This window comes from Microcaecilia unicolor, chromosome 7, assembly GCF_901765095.1.
Source record: "Microcaecilia unicolor chromosome 7, aMicUni1.1, whole genome shotgun sequence".
NCBI classification, from domain to species: domain Eukaryota; kingdom Metazoa; phylum Chordata; class Amphibia; order Gymnophiona; family Siphonopidae; genus Microcaecilia; species Microcaecilia unicolor.
This window is the reverse complement of record NC_044037.1, coordinates 7,881,365-7,896,022: the sequence shown is the minus strand read 5'-3', so window position 1 is coordinate 7,896,022 and position 14,658 is coordinate 7,881,365. Positions and strand designations below refer to the sequence as shown.

At 46.8% G+C, this 14,658-nt stretch overlaps 1 protein-coding gene across 1 annotated transcript in view; it reads right to left on the bottom strand.

The window, feature by feature from the left end:
* The window catches only part of LOC115473702 (relaxin receptor 1-like), a 106,151-nt gene that overhangs the window by 58,758 nt on the left and 32,735 nt on the right, over nt 1–14,658 (bottom strand). The window contains exon 2 of the mRNA XM_030208741.1: nt 44–190. Within this exon, the coding sequence (XP_030064601.1) occupies nt 44–190 (147 nt within the window). The remainder of the gene's footprint in view (nt 1–43; nt 191–14,658) is intronic.

Genomic DNA, 14,658 nt, shown 5'->3' with positions numbered 1-14,658 from the left:
AGAAAGTAAAAAAAAAGGGAGTGGGCCTGGAGAGAGTAATTACCACAGTTGTCCTCATCAGCACCATTGGCACAATCCTGAATGCCGTTGCAGTGTAGCACCTGGGGTAAACAGACAGACAGATTGCCACAGGGGAAGTGCCCAATGGGGCAGATTTCACTGTCCAGACTGGAGGGAATCATCAAAGACTCTGAAAGCAAAAGAAGAAAAGGGTCTGAGAATAAAGTACAACATATATGAATTCCTTTTTTTTTTTTAAAAAAGGCCTACGCACAAAGTACAGAATAAGTAAGTGGGAGCAGGGCCAGTGCAAGAGTATTATGTACCATGGGGAGGGCCAGCCCTGCCACAAAGCAGACTGCTTGGGGCAGCAGATTGAGGGGGGGGGGGGAGGGTGCGACAGCACAGTGCCCATGTGGCAGGAGAGCTCTGAGCACAGTGCAGACCCTTTAAGCTTAGGCCTACCGTCAATCCTGACCATGTCTTGCCCCCTCTGACAGGACGTTTGCTTCAGGGGGTGGGGGTTGGGGGTGGCAGGACACGACAGTGCTTCAGCAGAGGCCTATACTGAAAGGCCCCGTGACATGCTGAGTCCTATTACAGCTTCAGGCCTGAGATGAGTTAAATCAGTGGTAGGCCTGGCAGGGAAAGAGAAGAAAAGAGGTGATTAAATGCTATACTGTGGGGGGGGGGGGGGGGGGGGGGGAGGGTTAGGGATGGTGAGATGCTGGACTAGGGGAAGGATGGGGTAGAGCAATGAGTTGTCCCGGGGCAGGGGAATTGTATACAGCTGATGGGTCACCTGGGGGTGTTAAGATACCCTTGAACTGGCCCTGCCTGACTCTAGATAACATTTCAGCCTTGCACCTGTCACCTCATTAACCATCAGGCCCATAAGTGTGTATCATTCACGGGAAAAGTGTTCTTGCCATCTACATCCCTTTCAAAAATTCTATTAAGAAGTGCTGTCTATCGTCAATTCTGGTGTAGACCTGATGGAGAATTGGGCCTCCACCGTTAAACTAAAATCGAATAGAGAGAAAACTAAATGTCTGTTATTATCTAACCCTCACCGTGTCATAAATTGTCACAACTTCACAATTGATAATGTAACTTATCTATTGGAGTCCCAACTAAAGATACTTGGTAGAATAATTGATTCCTACGTGTTATTCAACACCTAAGTTCAAGCAATCATCACAAAAACCTTTAAAGCAATGTGGAAACGAAAAAGAATCGGGCATTTCTTCCCTAATGATATAGTTAGAACCTTAATACAAACATTAGTATTATCACACTTCGATTTTTGTAATGCCGTTTATGCTGGCTGTAAGGAATCTTCTTTGAAGAAACTGCAGACAGCTCAAAATACAGCGGCCAGATTAGTCTACAAGGCTACGAGATTTGAAAGTGCAACCCCTTTGCTTATAAAGTTACACTGGCTCCAGTGGTGTAGGAAGGGGGGGGGGGGGCGGGAGGGGCGGGAGGGGCAGTCCGCCCCGGGTGCACGCGCTCAGGGGGTGCCGGCCCCGCTGGTTCCCTGCTGTCTCTGCTCTGGAACAGGTTACTTCCTGTTCTGGGGCAGAGAGAGCAGCGAACCAGCGGAGCCGACGCAGCTCCGAGTGACGTGCACTCGGGGCGGATTGGCCCTCCCGCAGGTAAGAATGTGGTCCGGGGGGGGGGGGGGGGGGGGGGGGTTGTGCCGTGCTGCACCCGGGGGGGGGGGGGGTGCGCAGCGGCGACCCGCCCCGGGTGCCATTAGCCCTCGCTACGGCACTGACTGGCTCCCAATGATTTGTTTTCAAAACTCTATATGGCTTAACTCCTGATTATATGCAACCTTTAATTGATCTCCCCGTTCACAACCCTCTCCCTGATTCGAGATTCTTACCCTCCACTATCCCAGTTGCAAACATGTGATCTATAATTCAGTCTACATGTCAGGATTCTCTTACCTCTGTACCAGATGGTGAAATCCCCTCCCGAAATTCATCAGATGGGAACAGAATTATTTGAGATTCCAGAAATACCTTAAAGCCTCTCTGTTTAAAACAATTCCTCAAGCATGATCTTAATTCATGTAGGGCCCCTTTTACCAAGCTGTGGCAAAAGGGGCAGGGGGGACAAAATTCCCCGGGCCTCCAAGGGGGGCCTGGCGCCGCAGTCCCTAATCTCACCTGCCCTCGGCCCCGCTCCCACCCCCGAGGTCGCCGCGCCGCAGTCCCCACCCGCCCCCCTCTGTCCACCACCTGGCCGAGCCCCCTGCATTGAAATCATCACAGTGCCTCACCTGTCACTTCCCGCCCTCACGGAAGTTACATCAGACGAGGGCGGGACACAGGGAGGGAAGGCCCAAAGGGAGGCGAATCCGATCTGCTGCTGCTGCGCTTTCAGTCACGGAGGTGACAGGTGAGGCGCTATGATGATTTCAATGCAGGGGGCCTGGCAGGTGGGGACTGTGGTGCGGCGGCCCAGGGGGACGGCAACGATGATGACCTCGGGGGTGGGGCCCTGGGGGCAGCCTTGTCCCGGGCCCGGCCCAGTCTCTCGGCGGCCCTGCTTTTGACATGCTCCGAGGCCCCCTTTTACCTCATCGGGTAAAAGGTAGGTCTTTCTTTTTTGAGAAAGCACTTGCCGCATGGCTATTTCAGGGGGAGCCCTTACCTCCACCCATTGAGGTGGTGATAAGGGCTCCCACGCTAACCCAGTGGTAACCAGGCAGAAAGCAGCACTGCCCGATTGCCGCCGGGTACACACCAGCGCTACAAAAATAAATATATTTTGTACAGTGTGTTGAGCCTCCCCCCCTCCCCCACCTGTTTTTTTGTAGACAGCTTGTATAGCTTAGGTGTGGCTAAAACATCTGCTTTGAGAGAGCTGAAGGCTACCACAAGGTCTCTTGATTCCTGCCTGAAGTGCTGAAAGCTCACAGATGACTTGTTCTGGCATTATTTCTGGTTATCCCTACCTTAGAGCTGTGGTTTTGGGCATTTCTGGTGCATTTCTTAACCTTGTCTTCCCCTAATCCCAACCAGCTGTGTAGATAAGTGGCTTAATACAGCTCTAGAGAGAGGTTTTACAGCAAACACATTCCACAGGTTTTAAGTTTAAGCCCACCCTCCCTGCCCCTCAGCCCACCCACCCCAAGACTGACACTTCTTAAATACACTACTTATCACAAATTAATTCCATCCAAATTACAACTGTTTCTGAAAAGTAAACCATTCATTATCACAGTATATCCCCAGCCTTCTGCTCAGCATCAGGGGCCTTCCTGCTCTAGATAAAAAGGACCTTTGTTAACATATCCATTAGTTGTTATTCTCATTATATATTGTCAAGACCAAACCCTTGGACCAAGACAAGATTCTGGTTTCATGTGATAAATGTACACACATTGAGTCCCTCGTGAAAGAAGTACAAGAACTAAGAGAAGAAGTGGCAAGACTAAGAAACATCTGGGACAACCAGAAATTTGTCCCAGAGATGCAGGTCATAACATTGAGGACTTCCAGCAAGGGGAGAGAAGGCCTTGGGCAGACAGCACAGCTGGAAGCAGGTCACCAAGACCCACAAGATCAATCCTCCAACTCCACCTTCTATTCAACTAAAGAATCGGTTCACAGCCCTGGAGGTAGAAGAGCTAGAAACATCTAGAAAACAGGAGGAAACAATGGCCAAAAATGCCAGACAATTGGCCCAGAAAAAGCGAAAGGTAGTGGTGGTTGGAGATTCACTTCTCAGGGGTACCGAAGCAGCCATCTGCCGGCCATATGTTGTCCAGAGAGGTGTGCTGTCTGACTGGTGCCAAGATTCGCGATATTGTGGAAAGATTGCCTAGACTCATCAACCCTACGGACCACGCTCCTATACTACTCATCCATGTTGGCACAAATGATACAGCTAAATATCCTACTGAACATATCATACGAGACTTCGTGGCTTTGGGTCAGAGGGTGAAGCATCTAGGTGCACAGGCGGTGTTCTCATCAATCCTCCCTGTCGAAGGTAAAGGTTGAATGAGAGAAGCTCGCATCTTGGAGATAAATGCGTGGCTGTGTGGTTGGTGCAGATGAGAGTGCTTTGGTTTTGTAGACCATGGGATGATTTTCCAAGAGGTACTGAGCAGTGATGGTGTCCATCTGTCAAGGAAGGGAAGGAGTGTCTTCAGCAACAGGCTGGCTAAAGTACTAAAGAGGGCTTTAAACTAAAATTGATGGGGATGGGTATAAAAGAAACAAAAAAGTGGGCACAAAACCAGGAGTCCCAGAGACTGGATCACAGTAAAGCTAAAACCAAATTTTATTAATTAGTATATTTGACTCGACACAACCGTTGTGTTTCGGCCAAAGGGCCTGCATCAGGAGTCTAAATACTAAGGTAGACAGCTAATGATGATCCAGAATAAGAAATACTGGCCATAATTAACCCCAAGGAAGGTAGGACATCTAATGCCTCTATAGAAGAGAATAAAAAGAGTAAAATCTAGAGAGCCTTGTATTCCAATGCCCATAATATGGAGAACAAACTTCTAGATCTTGAGGCTACAATGATGGAAGCGGGCTTGGATTTAGTGGTGGTCACGGAGACGTGGTTCATGGAGAACCATGACTGGGATGTTGCTATACCTGGCTATAATCTATTCAGGAAGGTCAGAGTAGGAAAAAAGGGTGGAGGTGTGGCATTACATGCTAAGAATGACATCCAAGTGACAGAACTGCAGGATATGTGGGGTATGGAAGAAGCGCTGTGGGTTAAACTGGAAAGAGGGAAAGGAAAATGTATCTATATTGGAGTGATATACAGACCACCCTCACAGTCGGAGGAAATGGGCAGGGACTTAATTGAAGACATCCGCAAGATAGCTAGGAAAGGGGAAGTACTGCTGATAGGTGACTTCAATATGCCGGATGTTGATTGGGGTGTCCCGGCTGCGTCTAGAAGCAAAGAGATCTTAGATTCCCTACAGGAAGAATTGTTCCAGCAGTGGGTAACGGAACCGACGCAAGATGGAGCTGTTCTGGACCTGGTGCTTACGAATGGAGAGTACGTTTCTGACGTCAAGGTGGCAGACAATTTGGCATCTAGTGATCATCGTATGGTATGGTTCAATATTAAAACAGAAGAGAGGGCTCATTTGAGATCGAAGGTCCTGGATTTCAAAGGAACTAACTTTGCCGAGATGGGGGAATTTCTCAAGGAAAAGTTAGCGGGATGGGAACAGCTGAAGGATGTAGAACAGCAATGGACAAGACTGAAAGGAGCTATATTAAAGGCAACTAACCTTTATGTTAGAAAATTACATAAAAGTAAGAGGAAAAGAAGGGCTCTCTGGTACTCGAATGTAGTAGCTGAAAAGATAAGGGTAAGGAGGCTAGCCTTTGCACGTTATAAGACGACTCAGAAAGATGAAGACAGGAGAGAATACCTAAATAAGCAAGGAGAAGCTGGAAAAGCTATCAGGAAAGCGAAGCAGTAAATGGAGGAAAAGACAGCTAATACGGTAAAATTGGGGGGGCAAGACCTTTTTCAGGTATGTAAGTGACAAGAGGAAGTGCCATAATAGCATTGTGAGGCTCAAAGCTGAGGGAGAGAAATATGTGGAAGATGATAAGGGTCAAAGAGCACTTATACGTTTTACAACATCTGCTAAATGTGCAAAAGCCCTGTCTGTGAATTTTCAGCGGCACTAAACGGATAGTGAGCATTGAGTGGAGTGGAACGGGTAGACATGAATCGCTTGTTTACTCTTTCCAAAAATACTAGGACTAGGGGGCACGCAATGAAGCTACAAAGTAGTACTTTAAAACAAATCGGAGAAAATATCTATTCACTCAACCTGTAATTAATCTCTGGAATTCGTTGCCAGAGAATATGGTAAAGGTGGTTAGCTTAGTGGGGTTTAAAAGAGGTTTGGCTGGCTTCCTAAACGACAAGTCCATAGACCATTATTAAAATGGACTTGGGGAAAATCCACTGCTGATTTCTAGAATAAGCACCATAAAATGTATTATACTGTTTTGCGATCTTGCTAAGTACTTGTAACCTGGATTGGCCACTGTTGGAAACAGGATGCTGGGCTTGATGGACCTTTAGTCTGTCCCAGTATGACAATACTTATGCACTTATATGTACTTATTGCTCTGGTGCCGAAAAGTGGCCTGTACTGGTGTAGGAAGCGTGCCTGGAAAAAAAAGCGCCTTTTCTGGGTAAGCGCCACACGGTAGAAAATATTTTCCACCTCCTGTTTTGGACATGCAAGAAAAATGGAATTAGTGCCCCGAGGTACATGGTAGCCGGGCGGTAGCTCTAATTTGACAAAGATTGGACACCATAGGCGCCTCTACACACGTTAGTATAAGGGCTCCATAGTGTTGTGAGGGTTCAGCGTGCCCCTTTATCCCACCTATGCAGATAGCCAGTGACATTCAGCCATGGTCTGTAGAGCTAAGCAGTCGCTGTCCTAAATGATACCACCTATGAACATCACCTGTAAATGTGGTTAAGGCGGTTAGCTTAGCAGAGTTTAAGAAAGGTTTGGACGGCTTCCTGAAGGAAAAGGCCATAGAATGTTATTAAAGGAACGTAGGGAAAAATCCACTATTCCTGGAACAAGCAGTACAAAATGCTCCGTGGATCTTGTCGGGTGATTGTGACCTGGATGGGCCACAGTCGGAGACAGGGTGCTGGGCTAGATGGACCTTTGGTCTGTCCCAGTGTGGCGATGCTTATGTCTTATTGCAAAACACAGAAGCAGATACACAATAAACTAAGTATTATCATATAAAACGTAGAAATTATTCCTTATTGATATACCAGTAAAAAATAAATTCTGTGATTTATGGTGGTAATACTTGCTTCATCGAGTAATTCAGTATCTGAATGATCTAAATGTTATGCCCAGCTTTTAAAAGAAACACTGACTGTGGGGTTTAAATATTGAGCCGTTATAATGATAACAACATATATTTCAGAATCATGTTACAGTGCCTGAAGATTTGTGTTATCTGTAATTTTTGGAAGTAAGCTCAACAAAAAGACAAAATCTGTTTTGCATTGGCTGAAGGTCATCTATGAAATGACTGGCTGGGATGAAGCAGAATGATTCACCCACACGATTCACCAGACAAGAATTTTTATCAGCTTACTAACCTCCCAGGGCTGCTTTAATCACCTATGGGGCCCTGGGCAAAATTTTATGGTTGGCTCGCCTCCCCCCCCAGTTCAGTTGTACAGGTTCCTTGAGAACATAAGAACAGCCATACTGGGTCAAACCAATGGTCCATCTGGTCCAGGATCCTGCGTCCAACAGTGACCAATCCATGTCCCAAGTACCTGGCAGAAATCCAATTAGCAGCAACATTCCACACTATCAATCTCAGGGTGAGCAGTGGCTTCCCCCCATCTCTATCTCAATAACATCGTCTCTGAGCACACCACCCGAATTGTCATCCACTCTCTCATTACCTCTCGCCTTGACTACTGCAACCTACTCCTCACTGGCCTCCCACTTAGCCATCTATCCCCCCTTCAGTCCATCCAGAACTCGACCGCACGTCTTATCTTCCGCCTCAACCGATATACTCATATCACCCCTCTCCTCAAGTCACTTCACTGGCTTCCGATCAGATACCGTATACAGTTCAAGCTTCTCCTACTAACCTACAAATGCACTCAATCTGCAGCCCCTCCTTACCTCTCTACCCTCATCTCCCCTTACGTTCCTACCCGTAACCTCCGCTCTCAAGACAAATCACTCCTTTCAGTACCCTTCTCCACCACCGCCAACTCCAGGCTCCGCCCTATCTGCCTTGCCTCACCCCATGCTTGGAATAAACTCCCTGAGCCCATACGCCAGGCCCCCTCCCTGCCCATCTTCAAATCCTTGCTTAAAGCCCACCTCTTCAATGTCGCCTTTGGCACCTAACCACTATACCTCTATTCAAGAAATCTAGACTGCCCCAACTTGTCATTTCGTCCTTTAGATTGTAAGCTCCTTTGAGCAGGGACTGTCCTTTTTTGTTAAACTGTACAGCGCTGCGTAACCCTAGTAGCGCTCTAGAAATGTGTAGTAGTAGTAGTAGTAGTAACATCATCCACAATAACAGGGTTAAATCTCCTTGAAATTAGTCCACAGTATATCAATGTATTTCTATGTATGACTAATACATTTTTCAACAATTTTAATTCTTGATATTTTTACTTAGATAACTCACACCACAGTATCACAAATAATTTTGTTAATAGGTACATAAGTATTGCCATACTGGGAAAGACCAAAGGTCCATCGAGCCCAGCATCCTGTTTCCAACAGTGGCCAATCCAGGTTACAAATACCCGGCAAGATCCCAAAAATGTACAAAACATTTTATACTGCTTATCCCAGAAATAGTGGATTTTCCCCAAGTCCATTTAATAACAGTCTATGGACTTTTCCTTTAGGAAGCCGTCCAAACCTTTTCTAAACTCCGCCATGCTAACCGCCTTTACCACATTCTCTGGCAATGAATTCCAGAGTTGAATTACACGTTGAGTGAAGAAACGTTTTCTCCAATTCATTTTAAATTTACTACATTGTAGCTTCATCGCATGCCCCCTAGTCCTAGTATTTTTGGAAAGCACGAACAAATGCTTCACATCTACCCGTTCAACTCCGCTCATTATTTTATAGACCTCTATCATATCTCCCCTCAGCTGCCTTTTCTCCAAGCTGAAGAGCCCTAGCTGCTTTAGCCTTTCCTCATAGGGAATTTGTCCCATCCCCTTTATCATTTTCGTCACCCTTCTCTGTTGATATAAATTATCACACCTAATCCTACATACTCTCCAAAGGACTCCCCAATGAAATATACATCTAACAGAGACAAACTATTATATACATCAATAATAAGGACTGAACCCGGTGACCAAAATCATCTCTAATTCAGCATTAGCATATGTCCAGACTTTTAATAAGCTCCAAATGGCATTCTCATATGTCCATATATTATACAGTTGATGCTGCAATCACAATATTGTTACTGCTGTGTTTCCATCCAAGAGTTTCGATATATTGAAAAAAATCAACTGATGCTCAGAACTTGGGCCTTTTCAGATGTCCTCAGACTGAAGCAACCGCTGTTAACAATTTTTTTTTTATTTTTGTTACATTTGTACCCCGCACTTTCCCACTCATGGCAGGCTCAATGTGGCTTACATGGAGCAATAGAGGGTTAAGTGAGTTGCCTAGAGTCCCAAGGAGCTGCCTGTGCCGGGAATTGAACTCACTTCCTCAGGACCAAAGTCCACCACCCTAACAACTAGGCCACTCCTCCACTCCACAATTCTCTGCTCAACGTGTCTTTCATCAGAACACCTTTTGAAACATCTTCATAAGTACACTCCATTCAAATCCATGATAGGTCTCTACACAGGCCATTTTTCATGTAACTTCTTCAGGAGACCTTGTATAAATGATACACACTATTACCAACAACCATACTAGTTACTCCATAATATAAATGTAAAACAATAGTGTTTTTCAAATACCTTTATCAATCTCATTAAAGCGCAAGGCGTCCCAGGATCCCCCTTCCTCCCCTGTGATCTGAGTCCTCCCTCCCACCCTCAATGACAGAAAGGCCCGGACCAAGCTCCCCCCACCACCAATTTTGTGACTGAAGCCTTAGGACCTCCTAGACCACCAGGGATATACAAGGTAGGTTTGGGGGTGCAATGGGGGCTCGGTCAAGACCTTCCTGTGATCAGGTTGGGAAGGATGGGGGATCTGGATTGTGGGGGAGGGAAGTTAATCAGACACAGGCCAATATTCAGGAGCCCAGTTAGTTCAGCTTTGCCATCCTAATCTAGCCATTTACTTAACTGGTTAGTTCAGGGGCATAGCCAGACTTCGGGTTGGGGGTCCAGAACCCAAGGTGAGGGGGCACATTTTAGCCCCCCCCCCCCAGCGCCGACCCCCCCCCTCCGCTGTCGCCACCAACTTTGACCCTCCCCCACCGATGACCCTCTCAACCCCCCTCCCGCCGCTGCCGTTGCCTACCTTTGCTGGCGGGGGACTCCCAACCCCCGCCAGCCGAAGTCTTCTTCCTTCGTTTTGTTTCTGAGTCTGACATCCTGCACGTACAACATGCAGGATGTCAGACTCAGGAACAGAACTAGGGTTCTTCAGCTTGGAGAAAAGGCAGCTGAGGGGAGCTATGATAGAGGTCTATAAAATAATGAGTGGAGTTGAATGGGTAGATGTGAAGCGTCTGTTTACGCTTTCCAAAAATACTAGGGGGGGTCCAGGGCCAAATCTATGGGGGCCCAGGAACCTGTGGCTCCACGTAGCTACGCCACTGGGTTAGTTGTGTTTAATACCGCTTTGGATATTGACAGGTTTGAGACCTCATGTTCAATCAAATTTTTATGACTTGAAAAGTCTTCAAATGCCTACAAACAGAATTATACGAGGGCAGTAATCCAATCTATAAAGGTAGGGCTGTTCCAAAATCCAAAGTTTGCTAGTTTGAAAGCAAAAGTACAGTCCATCATATGCTTATGTAACCCCCTGTTAAATTGGGATTACTGAAGACAATAAGAGGCAGATGCACTAAAGCTAAATGAGCCTTTAATGACCCTCCAACGAGGAAAATTTGATCCGTTGCATGCATCAAAGGGCTTTTACCGAGGAAGCCAGCAGCTAACGAAAACGGAATGGAGATGAGCAATTAGTGTGAAAACCCCATTGAAACAACATGCACTAACCTTTTCCGATTGCCTTTACGCAGGAAAAAGGCAGGAAATCTAACGAGAGGTCTGGACCTCTCGTTAGGACAGCTCTGTGCCAGGAAAAATCATTAAGTGAAAAAATAAACAAACTTTGAGCCAATCCCAGCGCATTAGCAGAGCTAAAAGCGCTGTGATTGGTCCAAAGGACGTCAGAAAACACATAAAAAAATAAAAATAAAAAAAGGATCGGGAGGGGGCAAGGGCGCTCATCAGGAGCGTCCTGTACGGATGGCCTTGCCCCCCCCCCGCTGCTCCCCACTTTCCGCCGCTCCCCCACCCCGAAAAAGCAAAATTCAAGCAGCCCCTGCCCCCTTCCCTTCCTCACTACTCTGTCTCACCTCAGCTCCGCCTCCCGACATCCTCTGCCCTGTGCACCGCCCCCTTTTGGGGTCGTCACCGCCATTCCCCTCCTCCATCGGGCCCCCCTCCCTCTTACCGGGCCCGTGCAGCGCCTCTCTCCTCTGTCCGAAGGCGCTGCACGGGCAAGAAGAAAGCTGATGCCTGCCTTCGCCCAGCTTCGGTCGCGCGTCTCTCTCCTGCTGCGCCCGGCCCTGTCTGACGTCAGTAACCTACGTAGGTTACCGACGTCAGACAGGGGCGGGTCCAGGAGGAGAAAGATGCGCGACCGAAGCTGGGCGAAGGCAGGCATCAGCTTTCTTCTTGCCCGTGCAGCGCCTTCGGACAGAGGAGAGAGGCGCTGCACGGGCCCGGTAAGAGGGAGGGGGGCCCAATGGAGGAGGGGAATGGCGGCGACGACCCCAAGAAGGGGCGGGGCACAGGGCGGAGGATGTCGGGAGGCGGAGCTGAGGGGAGACAGAGTAGTGAGGAAGGGAGGGGGGCCGGGGCTGCTAAAGGTACGTTTGCTTTTCTTCTTGCTTTTTAATTTAGAATGCAGGGGGAAGTGGGGCGGGGGGAAACGGCGACCACGGGTGGGGGGGGGGGCAAGGACGGCCATACAGGACGCTCCTGACCAGCGCCTTTGCCCCCTCCCGACCCTTTTTTTTAATTTTTGTTTTGATTTGGGAGCCATGTGCTTGTGATTTGACTGTGTTTTGACTGTTTGTGGCATGCGCAGAGCAGCTAACATAACGCTTGGCTGCTCTGCGCATGATTTGGGGGCCGATTAACGATGTGTATTGTGATTCTTTGATACATTGTACGTTTCAATACCGATCTCAGCATGTGTGACTTTTTTTTTTTGGTGCATTTTTCGTTATTTTAGGGACTTTAACGATTTAGATTCTTTTACATTTGGTTGCTGCATCTGCCTCTAAGTCCTTGTGTAGAGTCACTGAGGGGAGTGGCTGGGAGGTCCCTGGGGGGGGGGGGGGGGGGTGGGAGGAAGCCCAGCCCAGCCCAGCGCATGGGAGCGTTTATAAAACAAAATGCAGGGGGAAAGTGCCCTGGTACAGAAGAGTGACTGGGGAGGTGGAGTTAAGAGATAATAAAAGAGAAGATTTTGATAGGGAAGATGTCCTTGGTTTTGTCTCTGAATAAAAGTACCTAGTGAACTCTGATTGTCTGCAAGCCCCCGGCCAAGTGACCAGTGGAACTCCACTTACAACTGGGCAGAAATTAAGGAGCAGCTATTGTTGTTCTTACAATAACTAGAGACGGAGTGAGAGCTCTGGTAGGATTGGGGAGTCCTCTCCAGGAGCGGGACTTAGAGCAGAAAAGCATCTGCTGAAGGTCTGGGTGTGACCCACTGAGGTGTACTCCACCTGGAAGGAGGACAGCCCTAAAGGGGTCTGTGCCCGAGGGAAGAAGTAGAGATTGAGAGCCAGAGAAATTTAGCCCTTGTCAACTGACTCCTGGCTGACAGGATGGGCATGGACAGGAGGATTTGTCTCTATGCAAATAGACCTGGTTTAAAAGATTACCTGTACATAAGCCCTAAGGAGGAAAGAACCCGAATAGGGGGCTCCAGCAGATAGTAACTGAAATTGTTTGAGAGTTGAAACATTCAGATTGTATTGAAGGAAAGTTCAAGTCGTTAACTGCCTGTTGCAGCTAAGTTCAATAAAAGTTGAGTTTGATTATGAAAAGTGGAGGAGTGGCGGACTCTGGTCCTGGGGAACTTGAGTTCGATTCTCACTTCAGGCACAGGCAGCTCCTTGTGACTCTGGGCAAGTCACTTAACCCTCCATTGCCCCATGTATGCCACATTGAGCCTGCCATGAGTGGGAAAGCGCAGGGTACAAATGTAACAAAAATAAAATAGATACTATTGGAGATTCTACATGGAATGTTGCTACTATTGGAGATTCTACATGGAATGTTGCTATTCCACTAGCAACATTCCATGTAGAATCTCAAATAGTAGCAACAGTGGAGGAGTGGCCTAGTGGTTAGAGTGGTGGACTTTGGTCCTGAGGAACTGAGTTTGATTCCCACTTCAGGCACAGGCAGCTCCTTGTGACTCTGGGCAAGTCACTTAACCCTCCATTGCCCCATGTAAGCCGCATTGAGCCTGCCATGAGTGGGAAAGCGCAGGGTACAAATGTAACAAAAATAAAACAGATACTATTGGAGATTCTACATGGAATGTTGCTACTATTGGAGATTCTACATGGAATGTTCCTACTATTGGAGATTCTACATGGAATGTTGCTATTCCACTAGCAACATTCCATGTAGAATCTCAAATAGTAGCAACAGTGGAGGAGTGGCCTAGTGGTTAGAGTGGTGGACTTTGGTCCTGGGAACTGGGTTCAATTCCCACTGCAGGCACAGGCAGCTCCTTGTGACTCTGGGCAAGTCACTTAACCCTCCATTGCCCCATGTAAGCCGCATTGAGCCTGCCATGAGTGGGAAAGCGCGGGGTACAAATGTAACAACAACAACAAAAAAAAACTCCCGAAGTGCAGAGTGGTTCCTGGACTGACGAGCGGGGTGGAATCCCAAACCGCCAGATCACTATTCCGGACCATCAACTCACTCCCAGCTCAACTGGAGCTTGATTGAAGGCTCGAGTGTGGTAACCATGGCCTGAATGATCAGTGAATGAGTTTTATGGGGCCTGGGACCACAGCTAGATCCGGGTGAGACCTGGGCTACACATAAGACACATATCTTTTACTGATAGGAAACATAATAACTGTGATGTCAAAAATCATGAAGAACCCCTAACCATTTTGCAAGAAATTAAATTGATCAAAATGTCTAGATGCAGGGCCATTTAATATTTTAAAAGCCAAACAGGCAACTTTGAAGTGTAGAGAGTTAAATATCTGTGTCTATGAGCCATTAAAATTTCTTTATTTACAATGTTTTACATATCATCTTTCTCCCACAAATCAAAACATCTCACATCTTTAATGACACAATTAAATATCTAAAATATCCCCATACAATTAAAAACCCTCCTCCACCCTCCCAATATCCTCATTCCAATAAGGTTTACAGGGGCATCATAACATCAGCATTCTTTCCCATACAGTTCATAAATAGAACAAACTAATTTCCTTCCCCAGCTCTTACGTATAAATTATCCAATTTTTTTTTAATCAGGCCAGCTTTAATTTTAACAGCAGCATCAGAAACTCATTGCATTGCCTTTGCAGTTCTCCAAATGCAACCAACTAACACTCCCCATTTTTCAAAATTAGTTTTCAGTCCAGCCAACTGCTCCTACCCAAGCTCCATATGTGGCTCTAAACGTCTTCATTAATCTAATTTCTCATACCAAATTCCCAAGACTGACTTGAAACACAGCCTTGAATCATAATGCTGCTCATTTTCAAAGCACATAGGCTGGTAAAGTTATGTAGAGAGGCATTTTTGAGATGATGTTTAAAATCCAACTTTGGATGTTTTGCTCAAAACATTTAAACTTCAAGTGGTGAATATAACAATTTTCAAAAACAAAAAAATGTTTATCTTTTTGGA